Below are 27,773 nucleotides of genomic sequence, written 5' to 3'. Positions count from 1 at the left end.
TGGAGCAAGTACATCAACCTCAGACAGTCCATCATATCCATTCCCACATGATTTATGGCCTAAAAGCACGTTGGTTGAGTCACAAGCAGTGCAGGTGAATTTGCCAAACAAGGGTGTGGATTTTGGGATCCAAGTCAATCTTCGTGGTCTCCATTTAATGATGAAATCTACTGACACACAAGTCGAGGTTGATGTTTCAGAAAGCAGCACCCAGACTGAAGAGGTATTCCTTCCTGAAATTGAAGATAACAAGGGAGAAGCAACTGAAGCAGCTGCTTCCCCAGAAGTCTCTCCAAGAAAAGATGGCATCTACCTTCCCACAAAACAGGAAGATTCAGATGATTCGAACTTGTCAGGATCAGACAACGAACACCAAGGGGAAACAAAATGCGAAAAGCCACAGGATGATACCAAATACATTGTGTTTAAACAAGAGCTATTTAAATTGTTTAAGTACTGTCCTGAGTGTGGTGCAGTTGTGATTAAGAGGAACCAATCCACACAAGGAAGCCAACTATTTGTCACCCTAGAATGTATGAATAATCATAAGTACTCCTGGCAAAGCCAGCCAATGCTTGAGGGGATGGCAGCTGGAAATTTGTTGCTGTCATCATCTATTTTGCTCAGTGGCTCTACCTTTAAAAAAGTAGCATCTTTGGCAGATATCTTAAACTTGAAAATTTTCAGTGAGAAAACATTTTATAATATTCAAAACAAGTACTTATTACCTGTAATCAATGAGTTCTGGCTTAAAGAACAAAATTCCACTTTTTCTGAGGTAGGGGGGCGAGATCTGTGGCTTTCAGGGGATGGGCGTTGTGACAGTCCTGGCCATAATGCAAAATATGGGACATATACCATGATTGATCAGAAAACTGATAAGATTGTTGACTTCAAGGTTGTTCAGGTCAGTGAAGTAAATAATAGCAATGCCATGGAAAGAGAGGGTTTTAAACGCTGTATGGAAAACATCTATGAAAAAGGGGGGAAAATTATGGTTGTTGCAACTGACCGTCATGTGGGCATTAGGGCTGACATGAAAAGAAATTTCCCTGAAGTTGATCATCAATTTGATGTGTGGCACCTTTCCAAGAGTATAACTAAAAAGTTAACTGAAAAAGCAAAGAAGAGAGAATGTGCTGATCTCTCTCTCTGGATCAGATCCATCTCAAACCACCTTTGGTGGTGTGCCAAAACATGTGGGGGAGACAAGGAGATGTTGAGAGAGAAGTGGATATCCATTGTCTATCACACTGCCAATATCCACTCCTGGGATTCAGCTGACCTGTATGAGGAATGTGCCCACCAACCAATCCCTCCAGCTATCGCAAGAACTAAAAGGTGGCTTAGGCCTGGCTCCTCTGCTCATAATGCATTGAAGGAGGTTGTATTCGATAAAAATCTGTTGAAGGACATTCAGCAACTAACACTAAGTTGTCATACTGGCAATTTAGAGGTGTACCATAGTGTGCAGACCAAATATGCACCCAAACGGCAGCACTTCTCTTATAATGGCATGGTTGCTCGAACTCAGTTGGCAGCCCTAGACCATAATGCCAACACTGGTAGACAACAAGCCACTGTATCCAGGGGTGCCAACCAAGGGGAGCTACAATACAAGGTAGTGTTTCCGAAAAATACAAAAGAATGGGTGGCGAAGCCCATATTTGAGAAGACAACCAATTATGATCTCAAGCCAATGCTTAATGCCATTGTAGAGAGAAAATGCTTAAAACCACAAGAGAAGAGTGCAACAGTCACAGCACCACACATTCCTGAAAACATTGCCAGCAAACCCCGGCCTCCTTAAACAGATGTCATTGCTAATCATACCTCGAGATTTTCGAATAATTAAATACAACAACTTTGTCAATAACACATTCAAATGAAAATAAAAGCAATCATCGTAGCAAAAAGCAATCAAAGTTAGGTTTGAGGTTTATTTCATTCAGGCCACGCAGCTACCCCTGGCAATGTGGATAATTTAATAACTGCAGTAGAGATGACATTCGTTTGGCTCTGCATGGCTTTTGACTGAATCACTATGCAGAAATGTGTTAGTAATTCATATCCTCGATAAGTAATTGTATATTTCACGCAAATTTTAGAAAGAAACCGTAACATAAGGAAAGAAGAGCCTCTGGTGTTATACACGCAAAGGATATGTTACTAATCATTATTGAAGGACATTACGGATAAAGTTCAAAGTTCCAGATCTGCTTCTCGAAACCCCACGTAATTACCACTCTCTTCTGGAAATGTTTTACGTATGGCCGTGACGACGCATGCTGGCACGATTCTCCGCCGGTTTTTTCCTAACACCCCATGTGCCCACCAAGTAAATTGTCTGTAGGCTGCCAAACGCCAAGTTCTAGAGAACAAGAGGATATAAAGTCACAAAAGCGATTGACTTAATTACGCGTACAAAATAAGAAAGAAAAAGACAGTTTACCTGTTGACGATAGGGTCGGGAATTGGATTGAGCCGCGCATTGTGGATTGCAACCAATGCCGTGCTCAAAACATCCGTGTCCAGGCATACAATACCAAATTTCGGATGTTCTGTTATACATCTAACACCTATCAAGAAGAAAAAAGTCTTAACATTTTATTTCCCTCACTGTTTCAATAATTTTCATCCATCAGACCTTGTAATTGCAATTGCAACTAAGATCGAGTTTGCAATTGTCCACCTTTTGTCACTCTTAGCAAAGAAGCGGTCGCTTCAAACAAAATACTCGTGAGAATAATCACATAATAAGTACAAACCTGAATTGTCGAACTTTTGATTAAGCTCCTCTAGTTCTTGGCAGCAGTAACATTCATTTGCCACCGGCATAAGCGCACAAGTGCCGCACAAACACCATTCGGTGTTTCCCATCCTCGAAGTATTGTCTTCTTCGTGGGCTTCTACCTCCTGTCCTACACTCTCTTCCTGAGGTGGTTCTTCTCCAGGCTGATATACTGGTTCGAACTGAAATGGTTCTATTCCGCTCATAACGAAGGGTCGACGAAGACGAAATTTGTATTAAAACTTAGCTGAACGATAACACGTTCTAAAGTGATCCCCATAACATACGTCACAGGCTCATTTGGAAGACCGCTGATTTAAAATTGGTGCCCACGGTTTGAAAGCCGAAACAGCGCGAAAATACAAACTTTAAAGAAATATTTCTCCAAGGTAAGACACATTTAGCACAAATAACGCTTGAAATCGAGAATTTCGTCACTTTGGCTATCGAAAGAAATTAACTCAATTTTGGGCTTCAGTTCTCCTTTAAAGTCCCTATCGACCAACAGGAGGTCGCATCTTCGGATTTCTTTTACGAAGACGTCACATGTACGGCCCGATTGTACCGGAAGTTGAGAATTGAATCTGGCGAAACAATCGTTCTTACATGGTCTGGCTTATATTGGAGATGAACCGTTACACTTATGTCCAGCAGAAGGTCCATTAGAGGGGCATTTTGTTACGCATATTCTGGAAATTTTAGTTTGATACAAGAAACCGCTGGTATGCACCCCTGTTCTCTAGAATTCACTAAAAAAAAAAAAATGGAAATCGGAGCAAAGATGGCATTTGGGAACTTCGGGTATCCACTTGTCGGAAATGAGACTAAAGAATCTGCTATGTTCCGAAACTTCACGTTTTATTTTATAAAATCAACTTAATCTCCCGCTCTCTCTCACCGTTCTCTGTCTCACGCTCTGGTCTCTCTCATTTTAAATATATAATATGATCCTATTGTTCAATCATCTGTCACTTATCGCAAAAAATCAACCGGAAATCAATTAACGCTGAATAATCTCTCACACACTCGTTGCATGAATTCTCAGAGTTTACCCTGTTTTTCTGGAATTGATTCATTAAAAATGGAAAATCGGGTAAAGATTGGATATTGTGACGATAAGTTTTCGCGCACTAAACTGGACTTCGCGGGAAACGTACAAACGGGGGAAAATAACTCGGTAGAGACCACTCGGCTTCCGAGAACGGAAACTAGTCACGATTTCCTGGTAGTAGATCTCCGTGTACCAGTAAATCGTGACTAGTTTCCGTTCTCGGAAGCCGAGTGGTCTCTACCGAGTTATTTCCCCCCGTTTGTACACGGAGATCTACTTCGAGCGAGCTTATACGGACGTCAAGGATGAGACAGCGTTTTGGTTCCATAGCAGACTTTATTCGAAGAGTACTCTAACATACATCATGCCAGTGTAAAAGCTAAACGCCGTTGCGTATGTAATCGAAAAAGCTTTACAAAGTACTTGCTTAAATATGAACTGGTGTGAGGTTCCATTGTTCTCTAAATCTACCATATTGAAATAGTATAACAAAAGGTGATACTTTTATCATGGCGTTCGGACGCGGCTTCAAGCTCTCCGCAAATTTATGTGTGTTTCTCTGTATTTACATCACTTTGGAGTTCTTCAGGTTCTCAGATGTATATGAGAACACTTTGCTTAACGATAGAGAGACGTATTTTGTTTCCCAGATGAATTGCAGGGCTGAAGTTGCTGGTGCTTCATTTCATCGAAAAGAACCGACCCGGAGGCAAGAGTCTAATGGACGACTGAAGAGTGTTATGCTTTGTAAGCTTTTTCATCGTGCCTGTTTTGCTTTGACTCTTATTGCTCTTGCTGGTGACATTGAGATTAATCCCGGCTACCAGACATTTGCTGATATCAAGTCCACTAGAGGTCTCAAGATTGCTCACTTGAATATACGAAGTCTCGCAAACAAAACCGACTCTCTGCGTCTTGAGGGAATTAACAACAAAACTTTTGACGTGCTAACTCTGTCCGAGACTTGGCTGGATTCCTCAACAAGTGATGCTGAAATAAAACTCCCTGGATTTGTGTGCATAAGGTTAGATCGCACTGGCAATAAAGAGGGATATGGCGGAGTTGCTATGTATGTAAGAGAAGATTTGGCGTTTCGTTTGCGGAATGATATCAATACTGGTGGACAGGAATGTTTATGGATTGAGTTAATTCGAGATAAATGTAAGCCAACGTTATTATGTTGCGCTTATAGAGCACCAGATGCCGATCTCCGCACTTTTATTTCGTCTCTGCGAGATAGTATGCCTGCTGTTGATCTTGAAAAATCGGATGTGGTCATTTTAGGAGATCTAAACGCAAACATGATGCCTAATTCAAAATTGCCCAAGAAAGACAAACAACTACTTCTCAACTTCTCGCGCGCTTTTGACTTCACACAGCTGATAAAAGAGCCTACTCGAATATCTGACACCTCACGGACCTTGATTGACCTGATTTTTGTCAATAATGAACATCGCATTGTTAAATCTGGTGTTGTTCCGTTTCCATTGAGCGACCATTACCTGGTGTTTTGCATTCTAAAGACTGGTGTGCACACAAAAGCACATCCAAGAATGTTTGAGTATCGCTCTTACAAGAATTTCGATGCGAATTCATTTAACGAAGATCTTAGGAATATTCCTTGGCACGTCGTTGACAATGAAAACAATATCGATGACGCTTTATTAACTTGGAACAAACTGTTTTCAGAAGTTGCAGACGATCATGCACCTGTCAAACGACGACGTGTGAAGGGAACACCTATTCCTTGGATGAATAGCAAAATTAGCGAATCAATGAGAGATCGAGACTGGTATCATCGTAAAGCACGTAAATCGAACTCAGAAAAGCACTGGAACACTTACAGGAAACTGAGGAACAAAGTAAACCGCTTAGTAAAATCTGCTAAGTCGAAATATTACTGCGAAATGATCGAGGAAGCCAGAGGAGATCACGGCAAAATGTGCAAAGCTGTAAACGAAGCTTGCAATCGTAATTCATCCTCAGAAAAGGTTCAGTGCATCATTTCCGATGGCATTCAGCACACCACTTCCAAATCCATTGCTGTTGCTTTGAATAGCTTCTTTGCATCCATAGGCAAGCGCCTAGCTGACAAAATAACGACTACCTGGTCGAATTGCAACTTGGTTTTAGAACAACCGTTGTCTCAGTTCCAGTTAACTGAACTAGAGGAATCGTTTGTGCTTCAGCAGCTTACCTCTTTGAAGACAAATAAAGCAATTGGTTTGGACAAAATTAGTGCTAGACTACTCAAGAGCTCTGCTAATACAATCACTCCCTCCATCACTAAGCTGTTGAATCGATCGATTCTTACTGGCAAATTTCCTAAATTATGGAAATGCTCAAAAATTACAGCCTTGTTTAAATCAGGCGACCGGTCAAATGCATCGAACTATCGACCTATCTCTATTTTACCGACACTCAGTAAAATTCTCGAGAAAGCCGTGCATTCCCAGCTGTACCAGCACTTGGTTATTAACAACCTTCTCACAAGGAAACAGTTTGGATTCAGGAAGGGGCTCTCTACTGAATCTGCTTTGACATCATTTGCTGATGAAGTCTTATTGAACATGGAACAAGGTAAACTGTGTGGGGCCGTGTTTTTGGATTTAACCAAGGCTTTCGACACTGTGGACCATCGGATTTTGTTACGCAAGCTCTCCAAAATTGGTTTATGTGAGAACTCGCTTCAGTGGTTCCGCTCTTACATTACTGACAGGAAACAGCGTACATGTTTTGGGAATGAGTTGTCTGATGAATTGCCAGTTACCCATGGGGTCCCTCAGGGAAGTATTCTGGGTCCTCTGCTATTTGTCATCTACATTAACGATTTGCCAAGCGTTCTAGATGCCTGTCAAGCATCACTTTATGCAGATGACACGGTGATCTACTGCTATGGGTCTTCCTCTCAGGAGCTGACTGAAAAGCTCAACCAAGACCTCCTGGCTGTGGCGAAATGGCTGAATGAACATAAGTTAACACTGAATCTGGACAAAACCAAATGCATGCTTATAGGCAGTAACAAGAAGTTACAGAGGAAAATAGCTCTAACTGTTTCAATCTTTGATCATTGTATAAACAATGTTACTTGTTTAAAATATCTTGGAATCTTAATATCGTCTGATTTTTCGTGGACAAATCATGTCGAATACATGGCAGGGAAAGTTAATCAAAGGCTTGGCCTACTTAGACGCATTAAGCATTTGTTACCGTTTAAGGCGCGCATCCTTTTTTATAAAAGCCTTGTTATGCCCTTATTCGAGTATGCTGATTTAGTTTGGGGAGACAAACATAATGTAACTTTAATGTCTAGTTTGCAAGTGCTTCAAAATAAGGCGGCTAAAATAATATTAGATCGACCACTGTATTCCTCTGCGTCTGATGCGTTAACTACACTGAAGTGGTTAACACTAGAAAAAAGGCGCTTCCAGCGCCGATGCGTACATGTATATAAATGTCTTAATGGTCTCACGCATCACGAACTAACATTAGTCACTCAGCAAGAACAGCATAGTTACAACACAAGAAATAAAGCAAACCTCAAAATTCCATCCGTTAAAAGAAACTGGGGCAAACAAAGAACTGGCTATCATGCTGTAAGTGATTTTAACTCGCTGGACAAAACTATACGAGCCTCTGATAATGTAAATATTATGAAGCGTCAGATTTTTAATTCATTGATTTAAGTTTTGTATTACACATAAGATACATTAGTTTTTAGTAGCATCTTTTAGCATTTTTATTCATTGTAAATTTTTAATTTTTAATTTTCGAGGTCCTTTTTGTAAACCACTTTTTAGTGAAAAAGTTTCCTCATTAAAGATTGTCATTATTTTTATTATTAAAAGAAGCGGAAAAGGTCTCTTTGAAGTAAATAATTTCTGCTTAAATATTCCATCTGTCAAAATTAATGAAGAGGATGGAATAAACTCTTTGCAATTAAAACTAAACCCTGTGAGCAGGGTAATTGGGATACCTGGATGGTACTGGATCCTTGGAATCAAGTGTAGTGCCACTACAGGTGTCGGACTAGTATACTGAAATAGTGAGCTCAAGTCTGGCCAAGGGCATACACCTATTTCAAAACATAGCCATGCTATGCATGCAAGAGTTATTTTTTGTAGGGTGGGTGGATTACTTGTTAGTGGTCTTCATTCTTACAAAAGGAAAGAAGAGTATTAACGCGGAAAAGAACGAAAATGTCAAATTACCTCACCCACTGGTATTTTGTGGTAGATTGTGTGTTGTGCGAATAAATGTAACTAACCAAAATAAACTGTATTGGTGCCACGGATACCCGTTAGTACAAAATGCAGACAGCAGACCGGATACAAAAAATAGACTGCAGACTGCAGAGTGGATACAAAATGCAGACTGAGAATCCGAAGAGTTTTTACGTTTGGTATATAATAACATGTTATCTTACAGCTTACCGAGCGTCACGCAATCGCTTTTCGGAAAATTCCAGGCCCATTTCTTGATGAAAATCGATCGTAATATAATTTCAAGCCTTCAATATAGTCTTCTTACTTTGCGCGCGAGCTGGTTGATGTGATGTCTGTACAGATTTTACCAACGTAATAAAAGTAAATGACGTGAATAACAGTGATGGTAAAGCATGCAAGCTTAAAACGGCGGAAATCGCCGGAAACTTCAACGGATACACAGGGTATGGGTAAGTTTTATTGATTTAACGAGAAAAATGTTCATATTTAGAAAAATTTATCGTTGTAAATCGACCATATTTCGTTCTCTATACTATTCCTTATAACGTGTTCGTAACTTAACACCGAGTCACACAACGCGTGACGCGTTCATGAATTAATCGTTGGCTTTTTCTCGAGGCGTGAGCTTTGGCCACCTGTGACAAGACAATGGCTCTTATCGGAGTTGAGCACGCCACCCAAACAATCCAGCGGTATTCTTGTGAGTAAACATCAAAGCGAGGCTATCGGGTCAACATCGATCAGATTTGTGTGAGAATGTGAGGAAAACTTATGGAGTGTTCCACAAATCTTCCACAAGCGGCCTTTTTTTCCGCTGAGGAGAAAGTGCAGTTGATAATTGGTAATTACCCACGGCATATTACTAAAGAAAGACTCAAATAATGGTTGTCATTCCGCAAAGGGACGGCTAAAGATGGTAGTGCACGGTCTGAAGCAATGAAGGCTGAGTTATCTCAAAGGTACACAGATTGCAATATTTTTTGTCCCTTATAATTATTGCCATTGCTTGAAGGGAATATCGAAGCATAAGTTCTATATCGATTTGTTTTACCTGCCGCAGGGTCATCAGTTATATAAAAAATGGTTGGGAGAATAATTTAACGGAGAAGTGGCAACACTTGGCGGCAAGTGAACCACTGGAGCAAACGGCGACCGTCAATTGTGATTTCCCTGGATCTGCACAATGGGTTTCGCTGGTTGACGCGAAGGACGATGTCCTTTCATTTGATATCCAGAATATCGTGTCTTACTTTATTGAAAGAAAAGCTAAAGACAATGAATCCAACAAAGATTTCAAGAATGTCAGCAGCAAAGCTTTCGGTTTGTTTCGACATGGTCATATCCAAAAACTGGAAATCGCACGGGACGACGACGACAAGGTACACTTCCGATGTGATTGCTTACCTGAAATGAAGAAAAACAGTATGAAGTATAAAAACAGTATGAAGTATAACATAAAACTGTCACTGTGTAATTTTTGTTTTCTTTGTGTTCAACGTTGCTCGATCAGCGGGCTCTTTCCTCTTTGGTTTTTCAACAGTAAATATAAACCTTGTCGGTACGGAATCTGGCTTCAAGCGAATTCTTTGTCCTTCCATTGGTTTTATGAAGCAATTAGCTTCAAAATGCTGACTACAGACGTAAGAGTTTTTGTTTACCGGAGTGTTCTCTCGACGCAGTTTCACGAGCCATTGTGCCAGCAAATTCTTGTTTGACAGCGGCAGCGAATACCATGATAAGTCCTTGCATTCCGCTTTGGAACTTCGGTTTTGACACCCAAAAGCTATGCAATGTTTCACCATGGATAAAGAAACTAAAAACTCGAGAAAATATTATGTAAATACCAAGCTACTACTAATTTCCCTCTCTGCTTCCTTGTACTTTGGAGCGAGCTAGACCCGATAGCCTCGTTTTGGCGTAAGTTCATCCGGAGACCGCTGATCTCGCGTGCTCAACTCCGATAAGAGCTATTGCGTAAACAATACTTAACATAATAACATTATTTACAAAAAAAAAACAGGATTTTGGATCATGTTTTTATTAAAAAAGAATATCCATACAACTACAATGAAGACAAACATAAGATTCACCTTTCTGATCGTGAAATTAATATTAGCATACTTGGCATACAAGGCATACAAGGCATTCAAGGCTTTCATGACTTTCAAGCGTTCGCGACTCATTCCGTTCCAAAATTACCGCTCAATAACATCTTTTAGTGTGGATTGGCCGCGAACAATACGACTTGTTTATGCGTCTGTAAGTATTTTGAGCGTTTGCGCCATAATGCTCCAGACAAACGTAATCCAAACACGTTGAAATACAAAATGGCTTACAAAAGAGTTTTATAAACAAAAATCTCGTGTTCGTCATGTGATCCGGCCCTGTCCGTGCATGACAATGTCAATCATCATCAAGATAACATGCGTTATCAGCATGTGAACACCTCATTGGGTTGAGTTGTCATGGTGTTGAGGGCCCAATGACCTCTGGGTACTATTGCGCAATTTTTCCATTTTGTGGCGGAGGAAAAAAGAAAAACTAGACCCTGTGAGCAGGGTAACTGGGATACCTGGATGGTACTGGATCCTTGGAATCAAGTGTAGTGATACTACGGGTGTCGGACTAGTATACTGAAATAGTGCGCTCAAGTCTGGCCAAGGGCATAGACGTATTTCAAAACATAGGCATGGTATGCATGCAAGAGTTACTTTTTTGTAGGGTGGGTGGATTACTTGAAACATTGTGAGTGATGTCTACATTCTTACAAAAGGAGAGAAGAATATTAATGTGGGAAAGAACGAAAATGTCAAATTACCTCACTCAGGTATTTTGTGGTAGATTACGTGTGTTTTGCGAATAAATGTAACCAAAAATAAACTGTATTGGTGTCACAGATACCTGTTAGTACAAAATGCAGACAGCAGACTGCAGACCGGATACAAAATATAGACTGCAGACTGCAGAGTGGGTACAAAATGCAGACTAAGAATCTGAAGAGTTTTTACGTCAGGTATATAATAACATGTCATCTTACAGCTTATCGAGCGTCACGCAATCGCTTTTCTGCAATCCGCCTTCACGATTATTTGCAGTATTGAGGAATATTCCTGGCCCATTTCTTGATGAAAATCGATCGCAATATTATTTCAAGCCTTCAATATAGTCTTATTACTTAGCGCGCGAGTTGGTTGGTGTGATGTCTGTACAGATTTTATCAACGTAATAAAAGTAGATGATGTGAACAACAGTGATGGTAAAGCAAGCTTAAAACGGCAGAAATCGCCAGAAAATACAACGGATACACAGGGTATGAGTAATTTTTATTGACTTTACGAGAAAAATGTTCATATTTCGAAATATGTATCGTTGTAAATCGACCATACTTCGTTCCCTCTACTATTCCTTATATCGTGCAGTTCCTCTTGTAACTTAACACCGAGTCACACAACGCGTGACGCGTTCATAAATTAATCGTTGGCTTTTTCTCGAGACGTGAGCTTGGGCCGCTTGTGACAAGACAATTGCGTAAACAATATTTAACATAACAACATTATACACAAAAAAACACAGGGTTTTGGATCACGTATTTATTAAAAAAGAATATCCATACAACTACAATGAAAACAAACGTAAGATTCACCTTTCTGATCGTGAAATTAATACCATTCGTACTGTTATCGTAGCTACGTTCCTTGCCATCAAGTGAATCCAACATGTCGTCTTTCTTCACAAGCAGTTTGCATCCCTTATAGCTATGTTCTTCAGTCTCACGGTAGTAGCGTTGTTCAATAGATTGCATAGAGTATATGCAGTTTGGTTTCAGATTTCAGATTTTGCTTTTTACAACAAGTGAACATTTTTCAACTAAGACATTGGCATACTTAGCATTCAAGGCATTCAAGGCTTTCATGGCTTTCAAGCGTTCGCGACTCAATCCGTTCCAAAATTACCGCTCAATAACATCTTTCAGTGTGGATTAGCCGCGATTAATACGACTTGTATATGCGTCTGTAAGTATTTTGCGCGTTTGCGCTAAAATGCTCCAGGAGATCGCAATCCAAATACGTTGAAACACAAAACAACTGAACGAAGAGTTTTATAAGCAAAATCTCGTGTTTGTCATGTGACCCGGCCCTGTCTGTGCATGACAACGTCAATCATCATCAAGATAACACGCGTGATCAGCATGTGAACACCTGATTGGATCACAGTTAGTTGTCATGGAGTTAAGGGATAACACGCGTGATCAGTATGTGAACACCTCATTGGATCACAGTTAGTTGTATTGAGGGCCCAATGACCTCTGGGTACTATTGCGCAATTTTTCCATTTTGTGGCGGAGGAAAAAAAAAAAAAACTAGACCCTGTGAGCAGGGTAACTGGGATACCTGGATGGTACTGGATCCTTGGAATCAAGTGTAGTGATACTACGGGTGTCGGATTAGTATACTGAAATAGTGAGCTCAAGTCTGGCTAAGGGCATACACCTATTTCAAAACATAGGCATGATATGCATGCAAGAGTTATTTTTTGTAGAGTGGGTGGATTACTTGTGGTCTACATTCTTACAAAAGGAAAGAAGAGTATTAACGTGGAAAAGAACGAAAATGTCGAATTACCTCACACACAGGTATTTTGTGGTAGATTATGTGTGTTGTGCGAATAAATGTAACCAAAAATAAACTGTATTGGTGCCACAGATACCTGTTAGTGCAAAATGCAGACAGCAGACCGGATACAAAATATAGACTGGAGACTGCAGAGTGGGTACAAAATGCAGACTGAGAATCTGAAGAGTTTTTACGTCTGGTAAATAATAACATGTCATCTTACAGCTTACCGAGCGTCACGCAATCGCTTTTCTTCGATCAGCCTTCACGATTATTTGCACTATTGTGGAAAATTCCTGGCCCATTTCTTGATGAAAATCGATCGTAATATAATTTCAAGCCTTCAATATACTCTTCTTATTTTGTGCGCGAGTTGGTTTGAGTGATGTCTGTACAGATTTTACCAACGCAATAAAAGTAGATGATGTGAATAACAGTGATGGTAAAGCAAGCTTAAAACGGCAGAAATCACCAGAAACTACAACGGATACACAGTTCGCGACTCAATCCGGTCCAAAATTACTGCTCAATAACATCTTTTAGTGTGGACTGGCCGCGAACAATACGACTTGTGTATGCGTCTGTAAGTATTTCGAGCGTTTGCGCTATGACGCTTCAGGTGATCGTAATCCAAACACGTTGAAATACAAAACGACCGACAAAAGAAAATCTCGTGCTCGTCATGTGACCCGGACCTGTCCGTGCATGACAACGTCAATCATCATCAAGATAACACGTGATCAGCATGTGAACATCTTCACCCTCATTGGATCACAGTTAGTTGTCATGGTGTTGAGGGCCCAATGACCTCTGGGTACTATTGCGCAATTTTTCCATTTTGTGGCGGAGGAAAAAAAAAAAAAAAAAAAAAAAAAAAAAGACGACAAAAAAACAAAGGCATTTTATGACTGGGCTACCACAGGTATCCCAGTAACTAGACCCTGTGAGCAGGGTAACTGGGATACCTGGATGGTACTGGATCCTTGGAATCAAGTGTAGTGATACTACGGGTGTCGGACTAGTATACTGAAATAGTGCGCTCAAGTCTGGCCAAGGGCATATACCTATTTCAAAACATAGGCATGCTATGCATGCAAGAGTTCCTTTTTTTGTAGGGTGGGTGGATTACTTGAAACATTGTGAGTGATGTCTACATTCTTACAAAAGGAGAGAAGAATATTAATGTAGGAAAGAACGAAAATGTCGAATTACCTCACTCACAGGTATTTTGTGGGAGATTATGTGTGTTTTGCGAATAAATGTAACCAAAAATAAACTGTATTGGTGCCACGGATACCTGTTAGTACAAAATGCAGACAGCAGACTGCAGACCGGATACAAAATATAGACTGCAAACTGCAGAGTGGGTACAAAATGCAGACTAAGAATCTGAAGAGTTTTTACGTCTGGTATATAATAACATGTCATCTTACAGCTTACCGAGCGTCACGCAATCGCTTTTCTGCAATCCGCCTTCACGATTATTTGCACTATTGTGGAATATTCCTTGCCCATTTCCTGATGAAAATCGATCGCAATATTATTTCAAGCCTTCAATATAGTCTTCTTACTTTGCGCGCGAGTTGGTTGGTGTGATGTCTGTACAGATTTTATCAACGTAATAAAAGTAGATGATGTGAACAACAGTGATGGTAAAGCAAGCTTAAAACGGCAGAAATCTCCAGAAATTACAACGGATACACAGGGTATGAGTAAGTTTTATTGATTTTACGAGAAAAATGTTCATATTTCGAAATATGTATCGTTCTAAATCGACCATACTTCGTTCCCTGTACTATTCCTTATAACGTGCAGTTCCTCTCGTAACTTAACACCAAGTCGCACAACGCGTGACGCGTTCAGGAATTAATCGTTGGCTTTTTCTCGAGACGTGAGCTTGGGCCGCTTGTGACAAGACAATTGCGTAAACAATATTTAACATAACAACATTATACACAAAAAAACACAGGGTTTTGGATCACGTATTTATTAAAAAAGAATATCCATACAACTACAATGAAAACAAACGTAAGATTCACCTTTCTGATCGTGAAATTAATACAATTCGTACTGTTATCGTAGCTACGTTCCTTGCCATCAAGTGAATCCAACATGTCGTCTTTCTTCACAAGCAGTTTGCATCCATATAGTTATGTTCTTCAGTCTCGCGGTAGTAGCGTTGTTCAATAGATTGCATAGAGTATATGCAGTTTGGTTTCAGATTTCAGATTTTGCTTTTTACAACAAGTGAACATTTTTCAACTAAGACATTGGCATACTTAGCATACAAGGCATTCAAGGCCATCATGGCTTTCAAGCGTTCGCGACTCAATCCGTTCCAAAATTACCGCTCAATAACGTCTTTCAGTGTGGATTAGCCGCGATTAATACGACTTGTATATGCGTCTGTAAGTATTTTGCGCGTTTGCGCTATAATGCTCCAGGAGATCGCAATCCAAATACGTTGAAATGCAAAACAACTGACTAAAGAGTTTCATGAGCAAAATGTCGTGTTCGTCATGTGACCCGGCCCTGTCTGTGCATGACAACGTCAATCATCATCAAGATAACACGCGTGTTCAGCATGTGAACACCTCATTGGATCACAGTTAGTTGTCATGGTGTCGAGGGATAACACGCGTGATCAGTATGTGAACACCTCATTGGATCACAGTTAGTTGTCATGGTGTTGAGGGCCCAATGACCTCTGGGTACTATTGCGCAATTTTTCCATTTTGTGGCGGAGGAAAAAAAAAAAAAAAACGACAAAAAGACAAAGGCATTTTATGACTGGGCTACCACAGGTATCCCAGTAACTAGACCCTGTGAGCAGGGTAACTGGGATACCTGTATGGTACTGGATCCTTGGAATCAAGTGTAGTGATACTACGGGTGTCGGATTAGTATACTGAAATAGTGAGCTCAAGTCTGGCTAAGGGCATACACCTATTTCAAAACATAGGCATGCTATGCATGCAAGAGTTATTTTTTGTAGGGTGGGTGGATTAACAATAACTAGACCCTGTGAGCAGGGTAACTGGGATACCTGGATGGTACTGGATCCTTGGAATCAAGTGTAGTGATACTACGGGTGTCGGACCAGTATACTGAAATAGTGCGCTCAAGTCTGGCCAAGGGCATACACCTATTTTAAAACATAGGCATGCTATGCATGCAAGAGTTACTTTTTTGTAGGGTGGGTGGATTACTTGAAACATTGTGGGTGATGTGTACATTCTTACAAAAGGAGAGAAGAATATTAATGTGGGAAAAAACGAAAAGGTCAAATTACCTCACTCACAGGTATTTTGTGGTAGATTACGTGTGTTTTGCGAATAAATGTAACCAAAAATAAACTGTATTGGTGTCACAGATACCTGTTAGTACAAAATGCAGACAGCAGACTGCAGACCGGATACAAAATATAGACTACAGAATGCAGAGTGGGTACAAAATGCAGACTAAGAATCTGAGGAGTTTTTACGTCAGGTATATAATAATATGTCATCTTACAGCTTACCGAGCGTCACGCAATCGCTTTTCTGCGATCCGCCTTCACGATTATTTGCAGTATTGAGGAATATTCCTGGCCCATTTCTTGATGAAAATCGATCGCAATATTATTTCAAGCCTTCAATATAGTCTTATTACTTTGCGCGCGAGTTGGTTGGTGTGATGTCTGTACAGATTTTATCAATGTAATAAAAGTAGATGATGTGAACAACAGTGATGGTAAAGCAAGCTTAAAAAGGCAGAAATCGCCAGAAAATACGACGGACACACAGGGTATGAGTAATTTTTATTGACTTTACGAGAAAAATGTTCATATTTCGAAATATGTATCGTTGTAAATCGACCATACTTCGTTCCCTGTACTATTCCTTATAACGTGCAGTTCCTCTCGTAACTTAACACCGAGTTACACAACGCGTGACGCGTTCATAAATTAATCGTTGGCTTTTTCTCGAGACGTGAGCTTGGGCCGCTTGTGACAAGACAATTGCGTAAACAATATTTAACATAACAACATTATACACAAAAAAACACAGGGTTTTGGATCACGTATTTATTAAAAAAGAATATCCATACAACTACAATGAAAACAAACGTAAGATTCACCTTTCTGATCGTGAAATTAATACCATTCGTACTGTTATCGTAGCTACGTTCCTTGCCATCAGGTGAATCCAACATGTCGTCTTTCTTCACAAGCAGTTTGCATCCCTTATAGCTATGTTCTTCAGTCTCACGGTAGTAGCGTTGTTCAATAGATTGCATAGAGTATATGCAGTTTGGTTTCAGATTTTGCTTTTTACAACAAGTGAACATTTTTCAACTAAGACATTGGCATACTTAGCATACAAGGCATTCAAGGCTTTCATGGCTTTCAAGCGTTCGCGACTCAATTCGTTCCAAAATTACCGCTCAATAACATCTTTCAGTGTGGATTAGCCGCGATTAATACGACTTGTATATGCGTCTGTAAGTATTTTGCGCGTTTGCGCTATAATGCTCCAGGAGATCGCAATCCAAATACATTTGAATACAAAACAACTGACCTAAGAGTTTTATAAGCAAAATCTCGTGTTTGTCATGTGACCCGGCCCTGTCTGTGCATGACAACGTCAATCATCATCAAGATAACACGCGTAATCAGCATGTGAACACCTCATTGGATCACAGTTAGTTGTCATGGAGTTGAGGGATAACACGCGTGATCAGTATGTGAACACCTCATTGGATCACAGTTAGTTGTCATGGTATTGAGGGCCCAATGACCTCTGGGTACTATTGCGCAATTTTTCCATTTTGTGGCGGAGGAAAAACTAGACCCTGTGAGCAGGGTAACTGGGATACCTGGGTGGTACTGGATCCGTGGAATCAAGTGTAGTGATACTACGCGTGTCGGACTAGTATACTGAAATAGTGAGCTCAAGTCTGGCCAAGGGCATACAGCTGTCTCAAAACATAGGCATGCTATGCATGCAAGAGTTATTTTTTCTAGGGTGGCTGGATTACTTGAAACATTGTAAGTGGTCTACGTTCTTACAAAAGGAAAGAAGATTATTAACGCGGAAAAGAATGAAAATGTCGAATTACCTCACACACAGGTATTTTGTGGTAGATTATGTGTGTTGTGCGAATAAATGTAACCAAAAATAAACTGTATTTGTGCCACGGATACCTGTTAGTACAAAATGTAGACAGCAGACTGCAGACCGGATACAAAATATAGACTGCAGAGTGGGTAAAATATGCAGACTGAGAATCTGAAGAGTTTTTACGTCTGGTATATAATAACATGTCATCTTACAGCTTACCGAGCGTCACGCAATCGCTTTTCCGCGATCAGCCTTCACGATAATTTGCACAATTGTGGAAAATTCCTGGCCCATTTCTTGATGAAAATCGATCGTAATATTATTTCAAGCCTTCAACATAGTCTTCTTACTTTGCGCGCGAGTTGGTTGGTGTGATGTCTGTACAGATTTTACCAATGTAATAAAAATAGATGACGTGAATAATAGTGATGGTAAAGCAAGCTTAAAACGGCAACAATCGCCAGAAACTACAACGGATACACAGGGTATGAGTAAGTTTTATTGATTTTACGAGAAAAATCTTCATATTTCGAAATACTTATCGTTGTAAATCGACCATATTTCGTTCCCTATACTATTCCTTATAACGTGTTCAAATTTTCAACGGTTCCTAGAATAACTTACTCTGAGTCACACAACGCGTGACGCGTTCGTGAATTAATCGTTGGCTCTTTCTCGAAACGTGACCTTGGGTCGCCTGTGACAAGACAATTGCGTAAACAATACTTGACATAATAACATTATACACAAAAAACACGGGATTTTGGATCATGTATTTATTAAAAAAGAATATCCATACAACTACAATGAAAACAAACATAAGATTCACCTTTCTGATCGTGAAATTAATACCATTCGCACTGTTATCGTAGCTACGTTCCCTGGCATCAAGTGAATCCAACATGGCGTCTTTCTTCACAAGCAGTTTGCATCCATTTGAATTTTGTTCTTCAGTCTCACGGTTACCGCTCAATAACATCTTTTTGTGTGGATTGGCCGCGAACAATACGACTTGTGTATGCATCTATAAGTATTTTGAGCGTTTGCCCCATAATGCTCCAGATGATCGTAATCCAATTACATTGAAATACAAAACGACTGACAAAATAGTTTTATGGGCAAAAATCTCGTGTTCGTCATGTGACCCGGCCCTGTCCGTGCATTACAACGTCAATCATCATCAAGATAGCACGCGTGATCAGCATGTGAACACCTCATTGGATCACAGTTAGTTGTCATGGTGTTGAGGGCCCAATGACCTCTGGGTACTATTGCGCAATTTTTCCATTTTGTGGCGGAGGAAAAACTAGACTCTGTGAGCAGGGTAACTGGGATACCTGGATGGTACTGGATCCTTGGAATCAAGTGTAGTGATACTACGGGTGTCGGATTAGTATACTGAAATAGTGAGCTCAAGTCTGGCTAAGTGCATACACCTATTTCAAAACATAGGCATGCTATGCATGCAAGAGTTATTTTTTGTAGAGTGGGTGGATTACTTGTGGTCTACATTCTTACAAAAGGAAAGAAGAGTATTAACGTGGAAAAGAACGAAAATGTCGAATTACCTCACACACAGGTATTTTGTGGTAGATTATGTGTGTTGTGCGAATAAATGTAACCAAAAGTAAACTGTATTGGTGCCACAGATACCTGTTAGTGCAAAATGCAGACAGCAGACCGGATACAAAATATAGACTGGAGACTGCAGAGTGGGTACAAAATGCAGACTGAGAATCTGAAGAGTTTTTACGTCTGGTAAATAATAACATGTCATCTTACAGCTTACCGAGCGTCACGCAATCGCTTTTCCTCGATCAGCCTTCACGATTATTTGCACTATTGTGGAAAATTCCTGGCCCATTTCTTGATGAAAATCGATCGTAATATAATTTCAAGCCTTCAATATACTCTTCTTATTTTGTGCGCGAGTTGGTTTGTGTGATGTCTGTACAGATTTTACCAACGCAATAAAAGTAGATGATGTGAATAACAGTGATGGTAAAGCAAGCTTAAAACGGCAGAAATCACCAGAAACTACAACGGATACACAGCTCGCGACTCAATCCGGTCCAAAATTACTGCTCAATAACATCTTTTAGTGTGGACTGGCCGCGAACAATACGACTTGTGTATGCGTCTGTAAGTATTTCGAGCGTTTGCGCTATGACGCTTTAGGTGATCGTAATCCAAACACGTTGAAATACAAAACGACCGACAAAAGAAAATCTCGTGCTCGTCATGTGACCCGGACCTGTCCGTGCATGACAACGTCAATCATCATCAAGATAACACGTGATCAGCATGTGAACGTCTTCACCCTCATTGGATCACAGTTAGTTGTCATGGTGTTGAGGGCCCAATGACCACTGGGTACTATTGCGCAATTTTTCCATTTTGTGGCGGAGGAAAAAAAAAAAAAAAAAAAAAAAAAAGACGACAAAAAAACAAAGGCATTTTATGACTGGGCTACCACAGGTATCCCAGTAAAAAAAAAAAACGACAAAAAAACAAAGGCATTTTAAGACTGGGCTACCACAGGTATCCCAGTAACTAGACCCTGTGAGCAGGGTAACTGGGATACCTGGATGGTACTGGATCCGTGGAATCAAGTGTAGTGATACTACGCGTGTCGGACTAGTATACTGAAATAGTGAGCTCAAGTCTGGCCAAGGGCATACAGCTGTCTCAAAACATAGGCATGCTATGCATGCAAGAGTTATTTTTTCTAGGGTGGCTGGATTACTTGAAACATTGTAAGTGGTCTACGTTCTTACAAAAGGAAAGAAGATTATTAACGCGGGAAAGAATGAAAATGTCGAATTACCTTACACACAGGTATTTTGTGGTAGATTATGTGTGTTGTACGAATAAATGTAACCAAAAATAAACTGTATTTGTGCCACGGATACCTGTTAGTACAAAATGTAGACAGCAGACTGCAGACCGGATACAAAATATAGACTGCAGAGTGGGTAAAATATGCAGACTGAGAATCTGAAGAGTTTTTACGTCTGGTATATAATAACATGTCATCTTACAGCTTACCGAGCGTCACGCAATCGCTTTTCCGCGATCAGCCTTCACGATAATTTGCACAATTGTGGAAAATTCCTGGCCCATTTCTTGATGAAAATCGATCGTAATATTATTTCAAGCCTTTAACATAGTCTTCTTACTTTGCGCGCGAGTTGGTTGGTGTGATGTCTGTACAGATTTTACCAGTGTAATAAAAGTAGATGACGTGAATAATAGTGATGGTAAAGCAAGCTTAAAACGGCAACAATCGCCAGAAACTACAACGGATACACAGGGTATGAGTAAGTTTTATTGATTTTACGAGAAAAATCTTCATATTTCGAAATACTTATCGTTGTAAATCGACCATATTTCGTTCCCTATACTATTCCTTATAACGTGTTCAAATTTTCAACGGTTCCTAGAATAACTTACTCTGAGTCACACAACGCGTGACGCGTTCGTGAATTAATCGTTGGCTCTTTCTCGAAACGTGACCTTGGGTCGCCTGTGACAAGACAATTGCGTAAACAATACTTGACATAATAACATTATACACAAAAAACACGGGATTTTGGATCATGTATTTATTAAAAAAGAATATCCATACAACTACAATGAAAACAAACATAAGATTCACCTTTCTGATCGTGAAATTAATACCATTCGCACTGTTATCGTAGCTACGTTCCCTGGCATCAAGTGAATCCAACATGGCGTCTTTCTTCACAAGCAGTTTGCATCCATTTGAATTTTGTTCTTCAGTCTCACGGTTACCGCTCAATAACATCTTTTTGTGTGGATTGGCCGCGAACAATACGACTTGTGTATGCATCTATAAGTATTTTGAGCGTTTGCCCCATAATGCTCCAGATGATCGTAATCCAATTACATTGAAATACAAAACGACTGACAAAATAGTTTTATGGGCAAAAATCTCGTGTTCGTCATGTGACCCGGCCCTGTCCGTGCATTACAACGTCAATCATCATCAAGATAGCACGCGTGATCAGCATGTGAACACCTCATTGGATCACAGTTAGTTGTCATGGTGTTGAGGGCCCAATGACCTCTGGGTACTATTGCGCAATTTTTCCATTTTGTGGCGGAGGAAAAAAAAAAAAAAAACGACAAAAAAACAAAGGCATTTTAAGACTGGGCTACCACAGGTATCCCAGTAACTAGACCCTGTGAGCAGGGTAACTGGGATACCTGGATGGTATCGGATCCTTGGAATCAAGTGTAGTGATACTACGGGTGTCAGACTAGTTTACTGAAATAGTGCGCTCAAGTCTGGCCAGGGACATACACCTATTTCAAAACATAAGCATGCTATGCATGCAAGAGTTACTTTTTTGTAGGGTGGGTGGATTACTTGAAACATTGTGAGTGATGTCTACATTCTTTAGGGTCGGCCAGGGGGGGTAGTGGAATACCAATATACCCGAAAAAAAATCGACAAAATACCCCAAAATACCCCAAATTCCTCCAAATATACCCAAAAATAATCGAAGCTTTGAATACTTTATACCTGAAATTCAAAGAAAGTGATATACTGAATACCCACATTTAAGCTGCAATATACCGTATACCCGATTTAAAACACCCCTGAATACCGAATACCCAAAAACCCTGGCCGACCCTGATTCTTACAAACACATGGAGAAAAGATATATTTAGGTGTCCTTAAACATGGATTAATCCTGTCTTAAACTCAGGTTTAATAAGTTTAAGTTGATGTTTAAGTCACTTATACCTAGATTTAAGTTGGACTTAAACCTGGCTTATACTATCTTAAGGCTAAAACTTAATGCAGGTTTAAGTGCACATTAAATGTGTCCAAAACATTCCTGTATGTTTAAGTACTGTTTAATTGAAGTAAACAGAACTTAAACATTTAATGTTGTCAAAGTACCATTTAATGCAAATTAATCTGCTCAAAATTTGTTGCTTATTTTAGTTTTGAATCAAATTTGTGAAATCAGTGAAATATTATTGTTTTGTTGTTTCATTACTAAACTGCCACCCACCAGGTCACATATCACACTAAACAATATATGTTTCAAGTTTCTTTTATTTTAAATTCACTGGTACACATTCTTAAAGCTACTGCCTATTTGTAATTAACCCTTTAACTCCCAGGAGTGATTAACAAGTAACTTCTCCCTAAAATATCTTGAACTTATCCAGCAAAGAGATAATGAGAATTCTCAAACTTATCAGGTATAGGTCTTTGTCTTGATATCACACCAGATTCTCATAACTAAGTTACAGGGAAATATGTAGCAGCTAGAGAGGATAGTTACCAATCAGATCTTGGGAGTTAAAGGGTTAAAATGTCACACATACCTAGCTTATTTATGCTTGACAGGAACAAATTTTCCCCATCATAAGTCAATAAATTTAACAATACTTGGAAGAAACTATCCCTGTGATCTAGATGACAATAATTTGTTCTAACAAAACAATTACTTCAGTTTGCCATTAAATACATGATAAATAAATGAATAAAAAGTAGAAAAAGTGTTAAGTATTTTTTCAATCACGACTCTTTGTTTATCTGCCTGACAGCCCAAAGTGGGCCAGCAGGTGCAGGCCTCTCCGACATGCCACCAACACTCCTTGGCTTAGCCATTGCCCTGGCATGGGGGGTCAAATTATTTTTGTAGGTTCTGTCTAGCCTGGCTTTTGCATTTGTCAAGCTTGTTCTTTCCCATGATAGCTTCTTGGTTACATATCTTGCCAGTTTCTTTTCTTTTTCACCAGTAATGAAATCTTCTTGCTCCTCATAATCTGATTCTTTGCTACTCATATAATCAATGTAAAGGATTTCACTATAATACTGTTTTTCTTTTGGTGTCATAGAAGCTTGTAGCATCTCATAGGATGACTGACGCCTTTCCAGTTTCTAATGGAACAAAAAGCAACAATTTAGTCATTATTTAGTTAATAACCAGACCAAATTATATCTATGAAACATATAATTTATTGTCAAATAGAAATACTTTTCTAACTCAAAATGATATCCCACAAAAGATATAAAATATGAAAATAACAATCAGCAATAAATAGAACTCCCAGAAAAAAATTCATGCTACAAAACAGTACTAAATTAAAGCAAACCCATATTATTTGGTTAACTACCAGCAAGGTTGACTTTCCTAATTAATGTGTATTTGTACACCAGTTGTAAACATACCAGTCCTACTTACAGTGTATGACAAATTTGTGAATGGCATTGTTTCATTTTTTGTTGCTGTATATTATCCCACATTGTATTGTGTTTTCAAACTATTATTATGTTGGTACAATGCCATGCACAAATTTGCCACAGTATTAAACAACACTTGTTGTCAAACTGAATTGAAACGTTTGATTCAGAAGCCATGCTTCAGCCACACTATCTTGAAAATTTATTCTTGAATATAGGTTTAGCATGGCAAAAGCAAGACAACTTAGCTAGTCCTTACATTTAGCAAACGCCTGCTCCTTTTGCACTTTTCTTTATGCTCTTCATTTTTCCCTTTTCTTATCCTCTGCTCTCTTTCTTTAGTTGTTTTGAAGTACTGATAAAACTGAGCTGTTGAGTTAAAAACAATAATTATTATCGCTGCATGATATCCTAAAATTACAATACAATGACAAGTCTATGTGTATATGTAACATCAGCTTATGGATATATATTAATTAAAAGAATTAATGCTGGTAATATTGTGTTTTCCCTCTCAGTTTTTAAGTTTTCTGTCCAACATATTTCAGAAAATTTGTTTGATTTTGCACAAGGTAAATGCTTCTTGTTCTAACTTGCACACAACATTAAAACTTGATTCCTGTAATGTAATACCTTCCATTTGTAAGTCAGTCCATAGGCAGCTTTCTCCTCCATGCTCTTTTTAAGTAAGTAAGTTAAGTAAAGCAGTTATACAAGAGGGACAATTTTCTAATCACTGCTGGTACAGTGCAGAAGCTACATGCTTTTTACACCTTGAAACTGACATTAGGATTTCTGGTTCTTGGAGGGAAAAGATTTCTCAAAACAAAAATTTGCAAGTATTAATCTATCAGCAACATAATAGTTGAAATAACAGATTCTAAAAGTTTACCACCTCCTACTCCCAATTTGAATATTTTACACTGGCCCCAGACTCTAAACACTGGCCTCAAAACAGATAACTAACAGTCCCTTAGAAGAAGCTGGTCAGAGAGAGATTTAGTTCTTGGTGGTAAAGTTTTAATTCCAATATCTTGCATGCCATCTCTCTTAGTGCCTTGCTATTTAAACACATCATCTTATGTATGGTAAAAAAATAACATACTCCTCATCAATGATGAAACCTTGTGTCACTTTTTTTTCTACCATCTTTTTGTAGATGAACCGAAACCGTTTCTGGAAGACAATATGGAAGAAGATCATATGTCAAAAGTCAATTCAAACCACAAACTTGTTTATTTCTTTAATCAGGGTCAGCAGGGTTTTTGGGTAAACAGTACACAGTGGAATTTTAAACTGGGTAAACAGTATTTTTGCTAAATGCTTGCAAAATAGGCACAAGAATTCAGCACAAGGATGTTCCAACTTTGTGATAAGCACTAGAACCAACATCTACACATATTGTGCTTTAAGTTAACACAGAACACGCGTGATGGCGGAATGGCGGTGTCTTTGAAGACACGTTTTATGCTTCTGATACACCGCAACTGAAACTCTCAAACACAACTTAACGGTACTAAAGTTGAAAAAATTTATATCCTTAAAGTAATTAAAGAATATTTACCCTTAAGTCATTTGGAATCACAACATTTGATTCTCTGCGAGAGCTTTTAGAACGTTTGTTGCCTTTCTTCTTTGCCTGCCCTTCCAGACTCGCAAGTTGGTTCTTCAGCTTTGCATTTTCTTGCTGAAGGACTGCATTCGTATCTTCTAGTTTCTTTTGCCCTTCGAGAATCGAATCAATCCTTCTACTCATTCTTTCCATAAGAACAAGCTGTCTCTCTTGAACTGGATCGTTTGCAGCCATCATCCTATCGAGGAAGAACCCAAACACGTGCCCGCAACGAAACGAAACTCGACCGAGTGAACGAACGACAGTGAAAGATCAAATATCCCGCGATTATAGTTTTGGACATTTGATTGGCGTTCTTACGGTATTTGTCATGCGCATAAGGATCTCGGCCTCACTCTGGGGACGAGACATACCGCGTCCTCGATACAAACGCGCGCTTTTCAACGTTCAGTTAGAGATGTCTGGTGACGTTTGCAGTTCAGAGCTGTTCACTTCATGCTCAGAAACCCCGATTTCCTTGTTCAGCAAAACCAATGCTTGGGAAGTTTTAATACCCTTTGTGTGTGGGACGCAAATAACTTTGAACCTAGAGCATCAAGCTACTTTTTGCCTGTTTATAGTATACACAGTCTTTTTGCTGGAGCTTATTTAACTCTTGACAATGTAAAACTCATGGCAGTTTGCCCTATTCCACGCCGTGCCATTATTTTACCAGCCAGTTATTAACATCAATCTACATTCACATGTTGTTGTTGTTTTTAATATATTTAACAATAAATATTATTCCCCTTAGTGGTGGTGGATATTTAATGAGCTGTGAAGTATATACCAAACCAGTGAGATAAAAGAATTATAAATTTATATCTCAGAACACTGCAAAAAAAAGTTTTTCACACTTCAGCTTAAGCTGGGAAGTGGATAGCACATGCATGTACTATCCTGAGTTTGAGTAGCCAATCAGAGCATGCAAAAAACACTGTCCACTGGTTTGGTATATACTAAAATTATATGGTTTTGAAGAAATGTACCTTATTTGCTCAGGTTAGTCAAATTCCCTGTGCAACCACCTTCCTTTAGTGAAACAGTTTCCAACACAAGAAATCAAGTCTCTTGTTCACAATCAACAAACACAGTTTCATTACCCAAAGAATTGAAAAAGCAATAAAATCAGTAGCGTGAAATATTGTGGCTTTACTAAATACATAATATTAATATTAATCTATGATTAATTCATTGAAGGTTGCTGGAGGCTGCTCTCGTATGGTTTCTGGTTCTGGTGAGAGATTATGTCAATAAAGTAGACTTGGTGTACACCAAAAGATTTGATGTGTTTTTAAGGTCCTTAAACACGGCATAAATATTATGATAAATTTAATGTTGTATTTAAGGCTCCTTTAACTAGACCTTAAATCTCCCCAAAAGGTTTAACGTTAGATTTAAGGTGGTTTAAAGTAACCTTAAATCCTTCAAAGGATTTAAGTACGGTTAAAATGACTTAAACATAGCTTAAATCTCAATGTCGATTTAATTTGCATTTAAGAATGCTTAAACCTCACCTAAACAAAGATACATTTTAAAGTCGTGTTTAAGTTTAGTAAACATGGCTTAAATTTGTCTTTGGGTTTAATAGTTGTTTAATTTTACTTAAATGACACTAAAATTTGGCATTTTACCCAGTGAAAAGGAGAGAAGAATATTAATGTGGGAAAGAACAAAAATGTCGAATTACCTCACTCACAGGTATTTTGTGGTAGATTATGTGTGTTTTACGAATAAATGTAACCAAAAATAAACTGTATTGGTGCCACGGATACCTGTTAGTACAAAATGCAGACAGCAGACTGCAGACCGGATACAAAATATAGACTGCAGAGTGGGTACAAAATGCAGACTACGAATCTGAAGAGTTTTTACGTCTGGTATATAATAACATGTCATCTTACAGCTTACCGAGCGTCACGCAATCGCTTTTCTGCGATCCGCCTTCACGATTATTTGCACTATTGTGGAAAATTCCTGGCCCATTTCTTGATGAAAATCGATCGTAATATAATTTCAAGCCTTCAACATAGTCTTCTCACTTTGCGTGCGAGTTGGTTGGTGTGATGTCTGTACAGATTTTACCAATGTAATAAAAGTAGATGACGTGAATAACAGTGATGGTAAAGCAAGATTAAAACGGCAGAAA

The 27,773-nt window shown here is 39.1% G+C and overlaps 6 protein-coding genes and 2 long non-coding RNA genes across 9 annotated transcripts in view; 4 read left to right on the top strand and 4 right to left on the bottom strand.

Moving 5' to 3' along the window:
• The window catches only part of LOC149044055 (THAP domain-containing protein 1-like), a 1,340-nt gene extending 1,278 nt beyond the window's left edge, over positions 1-62 (top strand). Inside the window, exon 2 of the mRNA XM_089209149.1 lies at positions 1-62. This exon is cut by the window's left edge and continues 95 nt beyond it. The gene's annotated coding sequence lies outside the window, so the exon portion shown is untranslated.
• A 122-nt stretch (positions 63-184) lies between these two features.
• Positions 185-3,143, bottom strand: LOC149044053 (P2X purinoceptor 7-like). 2 transcript variants are annotated; one of them, XM_089209140.1, is made up of 3 exons: positions 2,769-3,143; positions 2,453-2,579; positions 185-526 (listed from the first exon to the last, which is right to left on the bottom strand). In XM_089209140.1, exons 1-3 carry the CDS (start codon positions 2,995-2,997, stop codon positions 310-312), a joined length of 573 nt encoding a protein of 190 aa, XP_089065266.1. In that variant the 5' UTR covers positions 2,998-3,143; the 3' UTR covers positions 185-309. The 2 variants fall into 2 exon arrangements, with proteins under 2 accessions (XP_089065266.1, XP_089065265.1); XM_089209139.1 differs by lacking the exon at positions 185-526 and adding an exon at positions 2,071-2,371.
• Positions 724-1,810, top strand: LOC149044054 (uncharacterized). The gene has a single exon (XM_089209969.1). It carries the CDS (start codon positions 860-862, stop codon positions 1,808-1,810), a length of 951 nt encoding a protein of 316 aa, XP_089066095.1. The 5' UTR covers positions 724-859.
• A 1,208-nt stretch (positions 3,144-4,351) lies between the features above and the next one.
• Positions 4,352-7,711, top strand: LOC149044052 (uncharacterized). The gene is made up of 2 exons (XM_089210827.1): positions 4,352-6,793; positions 7,691-7,711. The coding sequence occupies exons 1-2, from the start codon at positions 4,352-4,354 to the stop codon at positions 7,709-7,711; spliced, it is 2,463 nt and encodes an 820-aa protein (XP_089066953.1).
• A 1,059-nt stretch (positions 7,712-8,770) lies between these two features.
• On the top strand, positions 8,771-9,634 carry LOC149044051 (uncharacterized). The gene is made up of 2 exons (XR_016187573.1): positions 8,771-9,027; positions 9,129-9,634. It is a non-coding gene; the product is annotated as an uncharacterized LOC149044051 (long non-coding RNA).
• Positions 9,287-9,962, bottom strand: LOC149044050 (uncharacterized). The gene is made up of 2 exons (XR_016187563.1): positions 9,727-9,962; positions 9,287-9,472 (listed from the first exon to the last, which is right to left on the bottom strand). It is a non-coding gene; the product is annotated as an uncharacterized LOC149044050 (long non-coding RNA).
• A 12,895-nt stretch (positions 9,963-22,857) lies between these two features.
• LOC149044049 (uncharacterized) lies at positions 22,858-24,690 on the bottom strand. The gene is made up of 3 exons (XM_089209145.1): positions 24,646-24,690; positions 24,272-24,381; positions 22,858-23,709 (listed from the first exon to the last, which is right to left on the bottom strand). The coding sequence occupies exons 1-3, from the start codon at positions 24,650-24,652 to the stop codon at positions 23,344-23,346; spliced, it is 483 nt and encodes a 160-aa protein (XP_089065271.1). The 5' UTR covers positions 24,653-24,690; the 3' UTR covers positions 22,858-23,343.
• A 360-nt stretch (positions 24,691-25,050) lies between these two features.
• LOC149044048 (uncharacterized) lies at positions 25,051-26,753 on the bottom strand. Its single transcript, XM_089209152.1, has 3 exons — positions 26,614-26,753; positions 25,577-25,823; positions 25,051-25,188 (listed from the first exon to the last, which is right to left on the bottom strand). Exons 2-3 carry the CDS (start codon positions 25,820-25,822, stop codon positions 25,087-25,089), a joined length of 348 nt encoding a protein of 115 aa, XP_089065278.1. The 5' UTR covers position 25,823; positions 26,614-26,753; the 3' UTR covers positions 25,051-25,086.
• Between the last annotated feature and the right edge of the window lie 1,020 nt (positions 26,754-27,773).

The sequence above is a fragment of the Pocillopora damicornis genome, chromosome 6 (genome assembly GCF_964200805.1).
Source record: "Pocillopora damicornis chromosome 6, jaPocDami1.2, whole genome shotgun sequence".
In the NCBI taxonomy this organism is placed as follows: Eukaryota; Metazoa; Cnidaria; class Anthozoa; order Scleractinia; family Pocilloporidae; genus Pocillopora; species Pocillopora damicornis.
Note: the sequence above shows the minus strand (reverse complement) of the source record. Positions and strands in the feature narration are given on the sequence as shown.

Coding starts and splice junctions, on each gene's coding strand:
- LOC149044053 (XM_089209140.1), bottom strand. CDS start 2,997: ATGAGCGGAATAGAACCATTTCAGTTCGAACCAGTATATCAGCCTGGA. Junction 2,580..2,768: donor TCAAAAGTTCGACAATTCAG/GTTTGTACTTAT, acceptor TCTTCTTGATAG/GTGTTAGATGTATAACAGAA. Junction 527..2,452: donor CCCGACCCTATCGTCAACAG/GTAAACTGTCTT, acceptor CATACATTCTAG/GGTGACAAATAGTTGGCTTC.
- LOC149044048 (XM_089209152.1), bottom strand. CDS start 25,822: ATGATGGCTGCAAACGATCCAGTTCAAGAGAGACAGCTTGTTCTTATG. Junction 25,189..25,576: donor TGATTCCAAATGACTTAAGG/GTAAATATTCTT, acceptor ATTGTCTTCCAG/AAACGGTTTCGGTTCATCTA.
- LOC149044054 (XM_089209969.1), top strand. CDS start 860: ATGATTGATCAGAAAACTGATAAGATTGTTGACTTCAAGGTTGTTCAG.
- LOC149044049 (XM_089209145.1), bottom strand. Junction 23,710..24,271: donor GGAGCAGGCGTTTGCTAAAT/GTAAGGACTAGC, acceptor TTGTTCCATTAG/AAACTGGAAAGGCGTCAGTC.
- LOC149044052 (XM_089210827.1), top strand. CDS start 4,352: ATGGCGTTCGGACGCGGCTTCAAGCTCTCCGCAAATTTATGTGTGTTT. Junction 6,794..7,690: donor ACCAAGACCTCCTGGCTGTG/GCGAAATGGCTG, acceptor TATTATTAAAAG/AAGCGGAAAAGGTCTCTTTG.